Source organism: Lycium ferocissimum, chromosome 10, assembly GCF_029784015.1.
Source record: "Lycium ferocissimum isolate CSIRO_LF1 chromosome 10, AGI_CSIRO_Lferr_CH_V1, whole genome shotgun sequence".
Classification (NCBI taxonomy): Eukaryota; Viridiplantae; Streptophyta; class Magnoliopsida; order Solanales; family Solanaceae; genus Lycium; species Lycium ferocissimum.
Window position 1 is genome coordinate 64,828,047 of NC_081351.1, and position 19,336 is coordinate 64,847,382.

Genomic DNA, 19,336 nt, shown 5'->3' on the forward strand with positions numbered 1-19,336 from the left:
TAAACCATGGTGCATTGCGATATAGCCTGGTGGTGGATGATGCTACCCGCCATGTCACGACCTGTGACATATTATTCTCTATGATGAAATGAATTACGAACCCTAGTATTGTTAAGTACATAACAGAGCCAATGATAGGCCATGATCAGTTCCATGATAAAACACATGGTATATTATAATAAGTCGACAATTAGATGGCTCCCCCTGTTAAAGAATTACTATGTTTCATGATACTCATGTTTAGTTATGTCTATGTTTCGGTTACGTTATCACTGCATGTCCTTATGTTATTGATTTGGGCTTCCCATTCCCTCGTGCATCCCATTACGTTTATTTCATTCAGTTGGATTTACATACAAGTACTATTCTACAAGTACTTATATCCCTTTTTTTGGGGGCGCTGCATTTCATGATGTAGATACACAGACTCAGGATGATCGGACTTCTCGCTAAGAGTTACTCGTATCAACTTTTGGTGAGCCGCACTTGACATTTGGGACGTTATATTTTATTCAACTTATTTAGTATGTCTAGATACTTGTCCCGGTAAACAATTTATTCATGTCATGTTATAGAGGCTTCATAAATTAGACTAGCATGTCATGTCACATGTTTCAGATATTATTTTAGCCATGGTGGCTACGGGTATTTATATATTGAAATTATTTTAGTATTGAAATTACAAGACTTTACTCAGATTTTCAACATTTAAAACTATGTATGATTTATATTCCGCACAGTCATGTTTCACGTAGTATGTCATGCATATGGTTTGCTCGGTCCAATTCAGGCATCGAGTGCCGGTCCGCCCAGACCGATATTCGGAGCGTGACAATAAGAAGTAACGTCTATAGCTAAAACAAACCAAGATAAACTAAATGAAATAAGACTTACTATTTGAAACCCTAGTTAGGCACGTATCACATATTCAAATTATGAAGTCGTCAAATTTACAATGAAAGGTAGAAACTTCACCAAAGAAGAAGTTGTTCAACCATTAAAAACCGTATCTCAAGCTTTCCAAAAGTGGCTTTTTCTTCTGTCAAAAGGAGGAAGCAGGGAATATTTTGTGAGAAAAAGGGTGGGGGGGGGGTGGGGGGAAGAGAAGTCAAGTGAGAATATAAGATCCGTCAAATATAGACGACAATATTAACGGAGGGACATTTTAAATCTACTTTGGAGAATTTAAAAGATGTTTTAGATTAAGTGAAATATTATAATGATATAGTGAGAGTTGGGGGGAAACAAGAGGGATGATTTTGGTCAAGTTCTCGTATTAATGAATATAAATCTCATCTTACGAATATAACTTATGCCTTGTAATAACTAACCGTTTCTATCTAGTGTTTCTGTTACGCTTCATACTTAAATCACATCCTACAAATGCGTCTTTGCATATTTTTAATACTAGTAAATTTATCCGCGCTTCGCGTGGTGATACTATCGACATAGTCTCTGGTCCTTTTTCTAATGCTCGGAGATAAAAAATAAAACTTTTGATTTAGTGACTTTTTACATTTATATTTTTCATGCTTTAGGCTCTGATTAAAATTTAAAAATCAGCTTTTAATTTGGGACTCTCTCGCTGTCTCGTCCTCTTCTTTCAACATTATCTATTTTCATTTAGCTAATAAACATTACATGCCAATAAATTACATAGCAAAACACTTTAATATTTCTTGAAGGAGTCTTTTCTTAATGATCTTTGTTCTTATAATTTTGTACGTCTTTTTTAGATTTGTTCTCCTTTTATATACTTTATTTTTTACATTCACCCACAAAATAGCCTTATAAATTCAGAAAGCTCAGAGCACATCAAATTTTTTATCATCCTCTTTGTCCAATAAATATAATTTTGAAACATCTGTTATGGATTTACAATTTAATCTTTATCTATATAAATCTAATTTTAGGAATAAAATTTAGATATTTAAATATTTAAGAAAACATATTATATGTTGTACACCATAATACACATTTTTCATTTTTATGAAACTATTGGCGAAACAACATCTTTAAAACACAATAAAAAAATTCTATATAGCAGATTTTGAGGAAGTTAAGTCCTTTTTGTGGTTCCAACTTTTTTCTATTGTTTGCATATGCGTAGGAAAACAATCACATACTTTTCATGTTATCATTTGTTTGGGGGGCATGTAAAGATAATTATACACACTCTCTCTCTCCCCCCCTATTGTGAGCAATGAAGAGATAATGAAAATCAATTTGAATTTAGAAAAATATCACCCCTAAAATTCAAAGTTACTAAATATGAATTAGCACTATAACTATTAAGTTTGGAACAGACTAAAAGAGTAACAACACGTATATAATTTATATACCCTTTTTTTTAAGCTCTTCAGGAGTGAATACCTTTCTCTCTGATGTTGTCGTCACTTATCAGAAACTCAAAATCATTTTAAAAGCAAACACAATGAATAAAATAAAACATAATCTACAACAATGTGCATCACGAAAAAATACCTCGAAAGATTATTACCTTTGTTTTGTAATTCTCACTGTCTTGTGAATTTACCCTCCAAATCAACCTACATAAAAAGAAATTCTACAACAATGTGCATTACTTCTATCTTGTTTTGCAAAATTCATTTTCTCGTGTGATTTACCCTCCTACTGAACCTACAACCATTTTCGTTCGCCTAAGAAGAGTACATACTTTTTGTATTTTCAAAACGAAATACATGAAAAAGCTCACCATAGTATTCTCATCTTACGAATATAACTTATGCCTTGTAATAACTAATCGTTTCTATCTAGTGTTTCTGTTACGCTTCATACTTAAATCACATCCTACAAATGCGTCTTTGCATATTTTTAATATTCCCTTAAAACTACGACAAGCCAGTAGAATTGTTGAGCCAAAGTGCACACCCTGATTTTTTTTTTTTTAATATATATTCTACATCCACTAAGTTTGGGGAATCATTAAGGACTCGTTTGACCATGAAAATTTCAAATACAACTTGAAGTAGTATTTGAAATTTGGAAAACACCTAAAATAATGTTTTTACTTTTCTCTTTTTCACTTTCAGTATTCAAACAACCAAATATTCTATAACCAAACACAACTCTATCTTTAAGTCCAACTTCATAAAGTGAAAAGTATTTGATCTTCCTGGCCAAACGCCGACTTAATAACTCAATTGGTTGGCTACAAGAACTTATCACCTTATTAGTGACAGTTCGAATTCCCACCTAATTTTTTTTTTTTTTAAAAAGCATCCACTAAGTTTTTCTATAACAATAATAAAATAAAAAGAAAAAGGTAAAAAATGAAAAGGGGAAGAAAATGAGTAAAGAGTAGAAGCGGTATGGAGAATTGAATTCGAAAAGGGGCGGGCTAGCTTGCTACCTTTGAGACCCCACGAGGCCACCACTCAATGGTGAATGAATGCTCTCTCTCTTTCCATCTCCAAAAACACACTCCATTTCAAAAACCCCTAGCAGTCCAATCAATTTGACATTGTAAGCTGAGCAATGTCCAAAGACGCATCTTCTTCTTCTTCATCTCTTAGATCGGCTACTCGAAGCAACTTGGAGTCCAATGAGAACGATGCCGACACCCTATTTCTTCCTTTTCCACCTCCTCGAACACCTCTTAATTCCATTACCGATCCATCTCAATGTCAAACCCATCCCACTGCTTTAAATAAATCTGAAACAACCCGAAGTCTTAGAGGAAAATCTCATTCTGAACCTAATTCAGCTCAAACTACTCCACTAAGGAGAATATCTAATGTCTTTACTTGTTCTGGGGCTCGGTATTCTATGAATACAGGACCAAAAGGGGCAAATAAAACTTCAAAAGGAACACCAGTTATCAACTCTGAACCTTCTGTTCAAGTTCCGCATTTTGAGCTGGCTGAGGATCCTTCTTTCTGGAAAGATCACAACGTCCAGGTACATCAAATTTTCTGTCTTTTTTGTTCAATTTGAATTATTAGACTGCCTCATTAATTGAGGGTGTACTCCATCTAGTCCATTTTACTTGTCATGTTTTCTTTTTGCGCGCCCCTTAAAAAAATTAACTAAAAGGATAATTTATCCTTATTTATTTTTGGGTTAAGGGTAAAAAACATACCTCAAGTACCGCCTTTTTTGAGTTTTCTACCTGAACTATCAAGTGTGAAAGTTTCCTACCTAAACTATCACCAATTAGTTTGCAAAACACACCTCAACTATCAGTTGTTCACTTTACCTACCTGAACTATCACCAACTAGTTTGCAAAACAGACCTCATTAAAAGTAAACAACTGATAGCTGAGGTGTGTTTTGCAAACTAGTTGGTGATAGTTCAGGTAGGAAAAGTGAACAACTGATAGTTGAGGTGTGTTTTGCAAACTAGTTGGTGATAATTTAGGGTGAAACTCTCGCACCTGATAGTTCAGGTAGGAAACTCTCACACCTGATAGTTGGAACTCAAAAAAAGGTGATACATGAGGTATGTTTTTTACCATTATACCTTTATTCTTTGATCTCAATTTAATACTACTCTCTTTTCACCACATTAATAATAATAATCTCTCTCCACATTTAATGAGTAAGGGTAAAGGTGAAAACTAATATTCCCTCCGTCTCAAATTATCTGTCGCTTTTTTGTGTTACACGCCCGTAAGAAATATTAATTAAGAGAGGTGTTTACTACTTTACCCTTATCTACGTCTAAGTTATGATATCTCTCTGTCAAATGTTTACTCTATTTATGTGTCATCTTCATTAATGACAAAATTCTACCAAGGGTGAAATAGGAAAAAACTAATAATTTTGCCTTGAACTGCTAAAACGACAAATAATTTGAGACTTATGTTGCTCGGACTCTTCACTTTCAGTGCAACATCCGTGCCAACACGATATGGGTGTGGGATCCGTACCCGATCTGGTCAAACAATTTGGTACTTTGACCAAAATTGAGGGAGAAATTTCGGACAAATTCAATGATTTATGTAATCAAAACAAAAGCTATGGTGAAATTGAAGAAAATGGAATAACTTGTATATAGAAATTTCTATGTCACTCCTTTTCCTTTTATCTCCTTCCGAGATTCTCCTCTTGATCAATATTTTCTCCTCAAGTTTTCCACATAATATCTCATAACTTAGGTTTTATAACTCTATTTTTAGAATTTTGAATTATTTTTTGCCGAATCCCCGCACCAGTATCTGTACCCACGAATCTTAAAATTTAGATCATGATGATTCCGACCTCTAGATGCGTACCCGTATCCGACACCCGCACCCGAGTCCGAGCAACATAGTTTGAGACAACTGCTTTTAGTAATCACAACAGATAATTTGAGACAGAGGGAGCAATTAATTACATCTTGGTTTTCTAAAATGACAATTATTTTGGACCATCTATATTTAGTAAGTACGACAACTAAAGTGGATGGAGGGAGTAGTAAGTAGTCTCTTATATGGTCTTGGACAGTCATCGAACTAGTTTTTGGATTGAGTTTGGCCCAAGGTCCATCTTTTCTTTTAACAGGAATAACAAAAGTGAGTACTTTATTCATGTAGGTATTGATACGTGTTAGACCATTAAATAACACGGAGAAAGCGTCACAAGGATATGGTAGATGCTTAAGGCAAGAGAGTGCACAGACACTGGTTTGGCTTGGTCATCCTGAAACCAGATTCACCTTTGATCATGTTGCTTGTGAGACTATATCACAGGTTCGAAATACTATTTATTCTTTTCTGCATGCTTTTGCATTCACAAAAGCATGAATACACTGTGTGTTGTGCAGGACGAGATAACTCAAGGTTAATAAAATTCTGATATGAACTCTTCTCTTGAGCTTTGAGCAGGAAAAGCTTTTTAGAGTTGCGGGGTTGCCCATGGTGGATAACTGCATGTCTGGTTATAATAGCTGCATGTTTGCATATGGTCAGGTGTGCAACAATGCTAATTCCTGGTGTTTGATGTAATTTACTATAGATGATTATTGCTTTATAGGTTTTGTGGTTATTCCATTCTTGCAGACTGGAAGTGGAAAGACTTACACAATGATGGGTGACATAGGTGAAATGAGTGGAAAGCTATGCGAACAATGTGGGATCACTCCTCGTATATTCGAGTACTTATTTACTAGAATTAGAGAGGTTAGATATGAAAAAAAAAAAAAAAAAAAAAAAAATCATTTAGCTGTCCTCACTACTTTGCGTGACTAGTTTCTAATGCATTTTGGTATTCTAATACGTTTTAGGAAGAGGACAAGCGAAAGAATGAGAGATTGAAGTATAGTTGCAAGTGTTCTTTCTTAGAGATATATAATGAGCAGATAACGGACCTACTTGAGCCTTCATCAACTAATTTGCTGGTAAGTTCAATTTTATTTTATGACAATTTTTGTTGCGTTTCACATTCATACAGAATCAGTCACTACCTATGCCGACATATGATAGCTAAGAGAAGACTTGAAGAAAGGTGTATATGTTGAAAACCTCACTGAAATTAGTGTCAGCTCTGTTGATGACGTTCTCAGAATTTTGTTACAGGTGAAACTTAATGCTGAACCTTCATCTCTAAGCTATGTTTTCTCGGATCCTCCAAAAATGCCGGTGCACCCGTGTTGGGTCCTCCAAAAATGAGTTACTTTGGGAGGATTCGACACACATCCAATCTCATTTTTGGAGGATATAAGCAACATAGTCTCTAAGAAATTTTCATAAGAGAATTGCTTTGATGATCTTGTCTTCCACAGGGGGCTGCAAATAGGAAAATGGCAGCTACTCATATGAATACTGAGAGCAGTCGATCTCATAGTGTTTTCACTTGCAACATTGAGAGTTGCTGGGAGAAAGACTCGATGAAGCACTTTAGATTTGGAAGGTTAAACCTAGTAGATCTAGCCGGTTCTGAAAGGTAATTTTCGACTTAAATAGCATATAATCTCAGTCAATTGTGTTTTCAGGCTTACACGATTTCCGATTATCTAGGCAGAAAAGCTCTGGCGCAGAAGGAGACCGTTTGAAAGAAGCTGCAAATATAAACAAGTCTTTATCAACTCTGGGGTAATGAACTCATTAGATAATCTTGAGTTAATTGGTGGCTGAAATTAATATGGCATGTCGATTTGTTTTCTTGATTGTTTATCAAGTGCCCCCTCAGCGGGTTGGATGAACGCTCAGGATGACCCGTTGCATGCTTTGATTTACTCCATCTGGATCATGCATTCTTAATGCTCATCATTGTACTATTCTTTAATTTATGTGATAAGTGCTTTACCTTTATTTAATAATGTGGGAAGTGTAATTATGATTCTTTTCTGGACATTAATGAACGATTAAGCATTTGCATGACAAAAGGGCGTGGGCTGCCGTTGAGTGACTTTAACTGGTGGATGAACGTCCTGTCCAAGATTGACATCAATTTGAAGTCAGAATTATGCGGTGGATTTAACATGGCGAGGACAATTGAGTTTCTTAATAGTGGCACATTGCACTCATGAACTCTGAGGAGTTGCACAACATTACGATAGAAGATAAACATCGTCCAATTAGTGATCCTCGTTGAACTACCAATTCTCCTCTTGCTGTGAATTACGATAAACCCTACGTCAGATGTACATATATCAATCGATCAATTACACTACAATCCCTAGCTAGCTGGGTTTGGCTATATAATTGATCAAAAAATAATATGAACCTTTAGAAAGTTTTTAACATGAAACGGACTGCTAAAACTCAAAACGAGGGGTTGTGTTGTTATAATTTGTGGTTTTCTGGGCAGTTTGCCCCCTCAAATTCAAGTTTAGTCTCTTTTTTAACTTTAAGGCCAACTTGACATAGTCTTTTGGCTTTGATTAATGTGATTTACAATGTCACAGAGAATTATGCAAAAACAAATATGAATACAGTCGTTATCATTTACTAGAATATTAAGCATATGCTTTAGTTTCTAGTCCTCTTTTAAGCATAATTCTCTTTGAAAGAGTTAGTTAGCAAGTAAAATGAGTTTATTTAAACTGCTAAAAGTTAACAAGTCGGAGGAGCTGGTTCATATTTCAAAAGGAACATTGTAGACTGCACGGTCTCATTATCCTGTGTGAAAAATGCTCTTATGCTTTATGTTACTGATCTCTTTTCTACTATATGTTGAAGTGATCTTCAAGCCAGCCTTGTGGTGTCCTACTTGGCTATGTTTAGTTCTAAACCGTGCCTTGTCTATGCATGCAGACTTGTTATCATGTCTTTGGTGGATTTGGCTCATGGAAAACATAGACATGTTCCGTACAGGGACTCTAGGCTAACTTTTCTCCTTCAGGTCAGAATTATCTTATGATTATTTGGCATATAGAATACTGGAGTATTAAATTATTATTGACTTTTTAAAAAGAGAAGGCGATAATTTTCTTCCTCCCTCGATGTAGGATTCTCTAGGTGGGAACTCGAAAACAGCAGTAATCGCCAACATCAGCCCATCTATTTGGTAACAGGATAATCGCTGCTGTCATTTTGAAAACACAATTGTAGTGTTGTAGTAACTAGTTTTTATTCTCTCCAGTTCTGCCAGTGTGATAGTGTTGTAATAACTAATAACTAGTTTTTATTCTCTGCAGTTCTGCCAGTGAGACATTGAGCACTCTAAAGTTTGCTCAGCGTGCAAAACTTATTCAGAACAATGTATGAACTTCCAGATATGTGCTGACTTTTGTTTGGAAAAACCAAAACTCTTTAGTTATTAAAATTCTGAGCAATATTTTCTAGGCTATGCTAACTTTTGTTTGGAAACCAGAATCTTTAGTTTTTAAAGTTTGACCTTTAATTTTCTAGGCTAAAATAAACGAAGATGCTTCAGGTGATGTTTCAGCGCTGCAGCAGCAAATCCAAAAACTGAAGGCATGTAACATGCTCTGTTAAAGGTGTATAATATTATGTGGTATATGAAACGTGAAAAAATAGTCAATGCTCTGAAGCATACTTGAAAACTTGAACAGGGTCAGTTGTCCTTTCTACTGAAGCATCAGGGAGCTGAGAATTATTTTACAGAAAGTGTCCCATGTTTAGATCGATTCAGCTTGGGTGACTGTCCTGAGAGCTTTGACCTGTGTGAGGAATTGAATATGCACACTGACCGTGATCCACAACATGGAAGAAGTGACTCGGTAGTCTTCTACTCCTTCCATTATTTCGCTATTTAGCATCAAGACCAAATATAATATTGTCCCATGAATTCAATGGCAGTTGCATTATCCGAAAGCAACTTTGTTCAATGCTGTGAGGAGAGCGAAATTGGCTGAGATGGAAGTTAGGAGATTAGAGGCTGAAATTGAAGAGATGAAACATTTGGTACGAATAATTATGACATCTCTTATGCACCTTGTGTTATTAGAAAAGTACACCTTAGATGAAATTGATATTTGTAGGTTGTAGCCATGTTTAATAAAAGTTGAGGAGTGTTTTACAGGTTCATCAGCAAGAAGAAGAGGTTCAACTTAGTAAAGAGATAATGAAGCTCAGAGACAAAAAAATTGACCGACTGGAATCTCTTGGAAATGGAGTGATTTCTGCAGACAGCTTTATCCTGGAAGAAAATAATGCTTTAAAAGATGAGATTCAGCTACTTCAGGCCAGAGCTGAACGAAATCCAGAATCGGCTCGACTTGCATATGAGAATATTAGCCTCCTTAAGCAACTCAGATGGTAATAACTATGAACATCTGTCTTGCCATCAATGGATGCTCCCTGTTCTATGTTAATTTAATCTTGCATCTGTCTTTTCAGGTTTGAAAACTTCTATGAGAACGGGGAGACAGAAAAATTGGTTCCTGAAATGTCAGAATTACGTGAACAGGTCCAACTTTACTCTGATGACTTTTTTTTTCTTTCAATATGTCTGTTGTTTTTCATGAAATTTACTCTAGGTCGAGTTTTTGGAATTAGTCACGGTTTCCTGGGCTGCGTGTGCCGGCTTAAAGAGAAGAAGATCAGGTTAGTGATAAGGTGACTGTTGTGTATCATCTGACATGTGTGAACTGCATCCCAAATGCAGGAAAGAGTCGCTGCAAGAGAGTTAAAAGAATGCGGAGAAATGAATTCAAAACTAATCAGGTAAAGTCTCTGCAAGTGAAAATCCAATAAGCAGATAACGGTGTACACAACTAAATCTTCAGCTCAGCCTGCAATTACCCTTTACATGTATGCGAACTTGCAATAAACAATTTAATACCGCTTTTTATTTATTTATTTATTTATTTATTTTCTTTTTTAAAATAGTGTGGTCATTGTAATTTCCTATATGTAGTGAATTTTGTTGGTAGACCTAAATAAATACCAAGAAAAGAATCAGGGCTGGCACATGAGGGGCGTGTTGTAGATAAATAAATAATATAAGGGTCTCTCTAACATCATAACTTTTAAACGAGGTGTTTAATTTTATTCAACAAATTTAATTTCTTCCAGAGCATAAAGACTGCTTATATCACTTACCAAATCAGTGGAACTTATATATATATAAGTATATTAATTTTACCAATCTAATATCTGAGCTTCAATTGGTGTGACAAGATTGATACTTTCTTCCTTGACACCCAAACAGCATGCCAAACTTCTCTCTTACTATTACCTCAGTGAATTGAGATTTCAAAAGCATAACTGTTCTTATCAAAAGCTTCTTTTCCTCTTCTTATCCGTCTTTTGCTTTGCAGGGAAGTTGATGAACTGCAAGGAGAACTGGGAAAACATGTGAACTTTAACCAAGCTGCATTTGATTCTGTAAGAAGGATCCTGGATTTTTTCTATATGAAGGATTAGATCTTCCTCCTTGACATATAGATTGTTCCTTTCTGCTGTTGACTAACCGGTACTTCAACAGGTTGAGACCATGTCAATTGAAGCTGATAAAGCAAAGAGGACACGACATGACCTGCCAGCAGGTGGAGAATCCAAAAGTAAAGAAGTTCAGGACGCTTATGGGGCCTCCATTTCGCAGCATAAAGATATCATGAAACAGTTGATTGAAGCAAGATCCTTGATGGAAGCAATGGAACAGGAACAAGTTCAGCTAATAGAAGAGCTCGAATTCATGAGGGAAGAAAATCAAAGGCTGTCTAAGCAAATGCGTGACACTGAAAGGGCTGGGATACAACACATGCCTATACCTGATACCCATGAATCAAGAGGCTCTCTTTTTGAAACTCAAGATGGTAATGGAGACCTCTGCATGGTTGCTTTGCAAGCTAAGTTGGAGAAAATGTCCAAGGACCTTGAGGAGGCTCGCTTGCTTAATAGCCAATATCTGGAGGATCATGCATTAAAATTGTCGCAGGAACACCAAACTGAGTTAGTGCGTGAGGAGGTTGAAATAGAAACAAGTAAAACAATTCTTCATACGCAGGAAGAGATTGTTGCAATGAAGTCAGAATTACAGGAGAAATTATGCTTGATGGCTGATGAAAACATGAGTTTGAAGAACAGTCTGGCAGCTAAAGAGGAAGAAATAAAGGTGCTGCGCATGGAATGGGAAAGAGCAACTTTGGAGCTGACGAACTTTCTCATAGATGGTTCTAAGTCCCTGCGAGACGCTTCCTCCCAGATAGAAAATATAGCTTGCTCATTTCCAGACGTCAATGCTTGCATTGGTGAACATGTTGAAAGAGCTGCTAAAATTTGTATTGAGAAGGAAGAAACAATTCTTTTATTAAAAAGAAGTTTGGAAGAAGCACAACGGGGTGTACTGCAAATGGATGAGAAATTGAATTCTCTGAGAGGTGCAACAATGGCTTTTACACAAGCTCAGCAGCTAGACAATGAGGCAAGCAACAAGGAAGCAATCCAGCTAGTTTCTTCGTTGGATGATCAAATCAATAGGTTGGAAGTTTTAGAAAAAAATCTACTGCACAGGGGGAACCACATTGCTGAAGTTCATGCTGTTTCATTTTCTGCAAACGATGGATCCAATAGTACTGACAGTAACCTCATGAAAGGAGGCACTTCAAGTGAGAGTTTATTGGCATTGACAGCTCATGAAAATAATATTGAGTTGGCAAGGCTAGAGCTACTGGAGGTGGAGAATGCTGTAAATGCTCTCTGCTTTGATGCACAAAACTATCTGTCAGGCCTCCAATCAGATGCCTATAAAATGATTTGCTTATGCAAGGAGTTCAATCAAGAATTTCTGGATCTTATCCATCAGATGCGGAATAAGTTCTACGATCTGATAGAAAATGGCAGTTCTCAGTACCGTGCAGTTGGATTTCCATCATGTGATTCCAGTAAGCTTCATGACCATGACAAACAGCATAAACTGATGCATCAGATTAGATATGAACTTGTTGAAACAAACGAGATATTGAATCAAATCACCACAAATCTAAACAGAATTTTGAATTCACATCTACGCCCTGATACAACTGAGGATCCAAGTGAATCAGATGGATGGACAACAGACAGTTCGGCTTCATGTTCTTATCTTTCATCCGAAAGCGTTGCATTAGGAAAAAGGTCAAATACAGCTTCCCTCAGTGGTAATTCACAAAGCATTCCGAAGAATTTGAACCTAGAAGACACATCACTATTTCATTTGAGGAGGGAGTTTAAAATGGCATATAGTGCTTTTGCCAAAATAAATGCTCAGTTTAATTCAGTTTTCAATGAGAAAGGAGAGGGCGATTGCTCAACCCCAGTGTTGTATCTCTCTGATTCAGCTGAATTTGCAACACTGAACGACCAGCACCCAATCAGCAATCAACAGAATGAAATGACTCGGAGTCACAAAATGATGATGCATGGAGCTGAAGTTAGCTGCAAGTTCAGGAGAGAGGTAATACCAATGTCATATAGTTTTCTCTTTAAACAAAACTTCACATCCTTTATTCTTTGAATGTAAAGAGGTCAAATTTCGCAGTTTTTAGATTGTTGTATCACTAGATAAAGCGCGCCCTGCTCTCATCCCTTTGTTTAAATTTGAGTTCTGAAAATTAACACTATCATTTCCTTGGGGTTCATTCTGGGCGTGCAGGAAGAATTTGGTGACAACATCAGTGAAGAGAAAATCTTCTTCAAGAAGTTTGAGCAAGCCTTCTCAACCATCAAAGAAGTAGATTACACGTCAAATGCTCTGGTTAAAGTGAATGAAAATGAAAAACACTTGACTTCTATGTTGAGACAAGCTGAAGAGGAATTACTGGCACAGAAAGCAAGCTTGGTTGAAGATGTCAAACAACTTAAATCCACCATTCGACAGAGAGATGAAGAAAAAGGAATACTACAGGATGAGGCCTGTCGCAGTTTGATAGAAATTTCAAATAGAATGTCCTTGCTTGAAGGGTCTTTTGTTGATATGCAAAAAAATGTGGAGGGGTTGTTGAAAACATTGTTTGCTGATGCTTCTAGAATGGCAGAAGAGACACTGGGCCACATCAGCAACTCAAAATCATTACTAGAAGGTAACTTTTCTGGCACTATGAAGAATGAGATATCCTCTTCTGTGCTATACCATTGTCAAGCTATTGATTCTATACATGAATTGGAGAGAAGTTGTAAAATTGGTATGATAATGGATGAAGAAAAGTTGGATGGAATGGCACGCTTCAGAAGAATGGAGGATAAAGAGTTGGGTCTAAACCAGATTAACAACAAAAATGAAAATTTGGAGCTCAGAAAAGAATTGGAACGAAAAGAACTTTTGCTGAAAGGTTTGCTCTTTGACATTAGCTTGTTGCAAGAATCAGCTTCTAGCAGAAAGGATATCACGGATGAAGTTGAAAAGTTAACTGCAGCTTTGAATCGTGTTCAAAATGAGTTATCTACTAAAGAACGTCAACTAGATGAAATGTTCATTCAGCACAGAACTATTGAAAACCGGATGCAAGAGATGGAGAGTGCTCTATTTGCTTCAAAAGCTTATCTTGAAGTGACTAGAAGAGAATCAGATAATTTCTCAAAGCAAAACTCTGAGTTGAGAGCTCTCTTAGAGGATCTTTGTGTGAAGAAGTCCCAAACAGAGGGTGAGTTGGAAGAACAACGGGAGATTGTGAAAAGCCTAGAAAATGAAATCCTTCGGCTGACCTCCTCAACAGAGAAACAGCTGATATTGTCGAAGAAGGACAGAGATACTGAAGACGATCTCAAGAGGGTGACTGGAGAAAAGAACCAGCTTCTTGAACAACTTCAGTTCTTGCAAGACAGGCTTGATATGGCATACTCACTAGCCGATGAGAACAAAGCTATTGCTGTACAAGCTCGCCAGGTATGTATTTGTGAAGAATATTTAACCGGCCAAACATTGATGGACATGCTATGCACTGATGACGTATCTCTTAATATACCAGGTATCAGAAGCCAGTAAAATGTATGCTGAAGAAAAGGATGAGGAGGTTAAGATTTTAGAACACTCCGTTGAGGAACTTGAGGGTACCATAAATGTACTGGAGAGTAAGGTAAGCTTTTCCACATTAATTTTCTGTTTTAGTCTTGAAAGTGCTCACTATTCATTGGTCCCTTGCAGAATCAGGTGTAGTGCAACTTTTAAATTCAACTTGAGCTCTCCTTTACTTGTGGAATGGCCTTATAAAACAAAACAATATTTTAACATGCAAACTTTATTCTCTTGGTTTAATGTTGAGGAATTCAAGTCCTTTGTTTTATCCCGTTTTCAAGGTACATGAAATGGAAGAAGAGGTACAAAGAGATCGCCTGATTAGAGATTCATTAGAGCTGGAACTTCAAGCACTAAGAAAAAGATTATTAATGGTTGAGAATTCTCAAAGTATGGACATAAGCTCAGGTGAACTATCCACAAAGGATCAATTTTTGAGGTCAGAAAGTTCATGCGGTCCCTTTTATACAAGATGATTCATACATAACCATGACATGGTATATGATGTGACATTGATCCAAGAACCTGTATGGCAGGTTGATGGAGCCTACGGAGGCTTATTACCAAATAGGAGTTCTTGAAGAAGAAAAAGCAGAGCTAACTAAAGAGGTAGGTTCTTGTGTCACAAGTTGATTTCTTTCATTATAAGATATTGAGCTATCCAGCTGCATTCTCCACATGATATTGAGCTTTGGTTTTTATGCTGTAGATAAAACAATGCAAGGACTATATTTCAGAAATCTTGTTGCACGCTCAAGCCCAAGCATCACAGTATCAACAAAAGGTACTGTAAAGCATAGAAAGTGCATTTAACCTATAGTTGTGCGCAAGCAAAATTACAAAATCAAGTAGCAAAACCTCTATATCTCTAATTCATTTCCCAGGACGAGATTTCAGAGTCCCCATTTTAAGCCTAGTGCTAGGGAATCCATGTAAAACTGAAACTTATGCAGTGAGTTTCTACTTATACACTTAGATTTAAGGAAGTTCTTTGAATATTGCTCAAATTCTAAGAATTAGAAGTTTCTTTGAACTCATAGTTTTTTAAGGGAAATGAGTTTTCTAACTACAATTCAAAAGGAAAACTATTTATAAGCTTCTAGTGTAAGTGCCACACTAGAGACTGCTCAGTCCGCTTGGAGTTATAGCCAAATCTCTGTGCAGTATTTTTTGTCTGGTGGTATGATGCTTATATAAAGTTATAGATCTCATTTGCCACATATGATACAGTACAAGGAGTTGGAGGCAGTGGTGCATGGACTTGAAACCCACTCAATAAACACAATAAATGGAGGACCAACTTCAGATAAGACAGAGAAGTGCTCAACCAGGCTGAGAGGTTCAAGCTCACCTTTCAGATGCATCTCCAGTTTGGTTCAGCAGATGAATAGTGAGAAAGACCAGGAATTGTCAGCGGCTAAATTTCACATAGAAGAGCTAGAGGTGTTATTGGCTCAAAAGCAGAAGGAGGTATGTACTTTTAGATAAAAAATTTCATACATGAATCATTTTTTAGACATGGTAGCTGTGGAAAGCTAATTCATTTGCTTGTGGGGTGTTCCTGAAGATGACATTTAGCAACTTTTGGAGTGTCGTAAATTTAGCAATCCAAATGATCAACCCTTATTCAGAGATTTTATCACAAAATCATTTATGAACATGAATATCAATGTCCATTTAAAAAAAAAAAAGCATGAATATCATTGTCTTTAGCTGCTAAGCTATCAGGGGTGACAATATGTAAAATTTTCTCATTTCCCTAAGCCTTGGTAGTGGCCAGAGTTACGTGGTACTTGTGCTGGTGGAAGGTTGCAAGCACCAGGTGGATTCCTCAAGGTGCATCCCCACTAGACCAGACACCATCATTGATGAAAAGAACCACCATTTTACTGCTAAGCTCTACAAAAAAGGGGAAAGTCAGCCACGGTACATATTTTATATGTAAATCCTCCTTAATAGGAGTAAAAGTTATTGACATAATCATGAACTTGTACAGTATATTAGCAAAGGCCTAATAGAGGCAATCTATCACGACCTTGTTCAATTCCATGAACTGAAGCATCTAAATAGGTAACATGATTTAAGACCAAATCACGGATCTACATGACTGAAGTTGAAAATATCTCCATCGCTTTTGTATTGATATATCTACTTCTCATTTCAGACAACCAACAAAGTTACTCCTTGGCTATCATCTCAACAGTGCTATTGTTATTCCTTCATCTTCTGCACTTCCGTGTTTCAAAGACAATCCCTGCCACTTTTATATTGATAGTTACTCTTTTTGCACATATTTATGATGTATATGTTGTCAGATTTGTATGATGAACAGTAGACTGGCTGCAACAGAGAGCATGACACATGATGTAATTCGGGATTTGCTTGGTGTCAAGTTGGACATGACTAGTTACTCAGTAAGTTCCTCACTAAATCCTCTTTAGTTTCTTGTGTATTTCCGTTTGACTTTTTTCTTTCTGTATGTTCAAGAATTTGATGAACCAGTATCAAGTGCAAAAGTTTGTAGAGGAGGCTCAGCAACAATCAGAAGAGCTCATTGCAATGGTATGCTTAATAGGAAATCACATGCTAAAATTTTAGTTTTGAGCCTTACAAGTGGTTTATGTTGTTACAGGAGAGACAACTTTCCAATCTAAGGAGACAAATTGATGATCTAGTTGAAGAAAGGGAGAGGTAAGTTACTTTGTCGTCCTTATTCTTATATTTAACCAGTGCGGAATAGAGAAGAAATGATGTGTTATATTAGTAAATCTCTTTTTGAAAGAGAAAGCTACCAATTATATGGTGTCTCTTGGAGAAATCATTCAAGTTCTTCCAGAAAATGCATACGATTGAAAGTTCCAGTATTTGAGAAAAGCCAGTATAATTTTCTATTTAGATTCTGATTGTAGGATGTTTTATGATGGGTTCTGACTATTTAACAATTTTTAAGATTCACTTTGGATGCAAAAGAAAGAGAGGCAGATGTGCTATCATCCCAGATGTGCATAGAACAACTACGAGAGCGTGATCAGATGCTGACTGCTCAAAATGAAATGCTGAAAGTATGAACTTTATTCTGTTGCTCATATTAGGACTTTATTCTGTCGCTCATATTAGGAGATAAGTGTTATATTTGGTACATTAGTTATTAATGATATTGCTGTTCGATTTCCCACCGTGTTCCCAGATGGATAGGACCAACTTACAGAGGAAAATTGTGGAACTGGATGATATGGTTAAAAAGCTCTTGGGAAGACACAGTCAAATAGGTGGCTTAGCAAGATTGAAAGAAATTGATGTTAGCCAAAGGCTGGGTCATCCCCAAAAGTTAGTTTTGGGAGCAAGGGACAAACTTTGTAGCCCTCATGAGGCTGATGACAACCAAAATGGCTGTGGTACTGAAACAAAATTCAGGTGAGTTTGACATAGGTTTAGTGTCTCCTTTGTATTACAAGGATAAACATAGAGAGCAAAAAGCCCATCAATCACAGGAAGTCTGCTCAGAATCAAATTTCAAAAGCAAATACCAGTTACAGGAGCTGCAGATAATTGTTAACAATATTTGCTGGAAGGTAACTACCAGCTGTATCATATATTGTATGTAGTATTGGTTTGTTGAGAGGTGACCCGCCTCCTGAATAAGGACAAATAGGGACACAGCTCTTGTCCTAGCACAGTGTTTGTAATTCTTCTGTTTTTCTGATGTGTAAGTAATTACATGTGAAAGGCCACCTATGTCAATCCTAACTACTTCGGAATTGGAGTGTAATTGCTGTATATGAATGAGTATTCACCATGTCCGACCAAATTTCCGTATCTATTTTACAGCATTATCTACACAATTTTTTTGGGGTTTATCGATAATAATAAAAGTGATGTCCAACTTCCAAGGACGCTGGATGGGTTTCTTTAAATGTTGTTTTGTTCAAGTCAAAGACCAGCACTACAAATCCGCAACTGCCGTTACAGATTGTCGCACACCCACTTGATTATTGTTTAGGCAATGGTAACATACACTAAAAGTGATTATCAAACTGAGCCTGAGGCATTGGATTATTTGAAGGAAGAGTCCATATACTCTTTGTCGGCTGATAATATCAAGTAGCTCATCTTGTTGCTGGAAATAACCGATTTACCCCTATTTAATGCATAGCCAAAGTTCATAAATTCTTGTAAGTTTGGTCACTTCGGAATCAAATTTAGACATGCGCAACTGAAGTTGTAAAATCTGCATTTGAAGTTACAAGTTTTATTCTAAAGTTTGGCCAGGCAATCCCAAACTTTAGTCATTTTTGTTTGAAGTTTTGAGTTGACATTTGCAAAATTTAGATTTGTATATATGAAGTTTGAACTATCAAGCCAAACCCAAAATGTCTGAAGTTATTTCGTTTTGCTGATGCTTCTTGTGTTACCGTGAGTCTGAGATCTTATCTCAAACATGATGCCATGGAATGGGAGATGTAGTAGATACTTAGTAGCCGATGCAGCTCCAGTCGAGTTAATGAACCTTTGTTTCTCACCAAACGACACCACTTTTGGTGTCTCTCGTTCCGGTTGCTCGTTTAGTTTTACATCAATCTCACGTTGCTTTGCAACTGCTATAACACAGTTTCTGATCGTGAGAGCTCTAATTCTTTTGAGAATGGTATCGAGTTTTTTATATAAGCTCACAGTAAACTGTGCCAGAATCATATGAACAGAAGTAGGCAGATAAAAAAAAACCTATCCTTGAAACTATTTACACGGCTTCTAGAGCTTCTAGGATAGCTTCAGTATCTACTGACTACTGAGGGTTATTACACCGAAAATGGGACAACAAAAGGGTATTCATCTTGATCATCTGGATTTGGTTACTCCTGCCTTCAAAGCATCCATGTTTCATTCCCTCCAAACAGTCCCCCAAATGCATGGTGGAATCATCTTCCATCTCTTCTTCTGCCTGGGTAGACCTCCTCCCCTGTTCCAGCATTTCAGCGGCTCCAAAGAACTTATAGGC

General features: G+C 36.7%; 1 protein-coding gene across 2 annotated transcripts; it reads left to right on the forward strand.

Moving 5' to 3' along the window:
• The first annotated feature begins 3,314 nt into the window (after positions 1-3,314).
• Positions 3,315-18,136, forward strand: LOC132034495 (kinesin-like protein KIN-12C). Of its 2 annotated transcripts, XM_059424879.1 has the most exons (30): positions 3,321-3,921; positions 5,538-5,693; positions 5,829-5,912; positions 6,003-6,122; positions 6,227-6,340; positions 6,426-6,518; positions 6,725-6,885; positions 6,960-7,034; positions 8,199-8,286; positions 8,393-8,451; positions 8,582-8,645; positions 8,796-8,861; positions 8,960-9,127; positions 9,207-9,311; positions 9,430-9,665; positions 9,747-9,816; positions 10,015-10,073; positions 10,670-10,736; positions 10,837-12,783; positions 12,982-14,211; positions 14,294-14,401; positions 14,622-14,779; positions 14,877-14,949; positions 15,050-15,124; positions 15,571-15,810; positions 16,656-16,754; positions 16,828-16,902; positions 16,973-17,031; positions 17,291-17,402; positions 17,528-18,136. In XM_059424879.1, exons 1-30 carry the CDS (start codon positions 3,499-3,501, stop codon positions 17,756-17,758), a joined length of 6,615 nt encoding a protein of 2,204 aa, XP_059280862.1. In that variant the 5' UTR covers positions 3,321-3,498; the 3' UTR covers positions 17,759-18,136. The 2 variants fall into 2 exon arrangements, with proteins under 2 accessions (XP_059280863.1, XP_059280862.1); XM_059424880.1 differs by lacking the exons at positions 16,656-16,754; positions 16,828-16,902; positions 16,973-17,031; positions 17,291-17,402; positions 17,528-18,136 and adding an exon at positions 16,505-16,649 and having other exon boundaries at positions 3,315-3,921.
• Positions 18,137-19,336: the final 1,200 nt, after the last annotated feature.

Coding starts and splice junctions, on each gene's coding strand:
- LOC132034495 (XM_059424879.1), top strand. CDS start 3,499: ATGTCCAAAGACGCATCTTCTTCTTCTTCATCTCTTAGATCGGCTACT. Junction 6,341..6,425: donor CTTCATCAACTAATTTGCTG/GTAAGTTCAATT, acceptor GACATATGATAG/CTAAGAGAAGACTTGAAGAA. Junction 16,755..16,827: donor TGGACATGACTAGTTACTCA/GTAAGTTCCTCA, acceptor TGTATGTTCAAG/AATTTGATGAACCAGTATCA.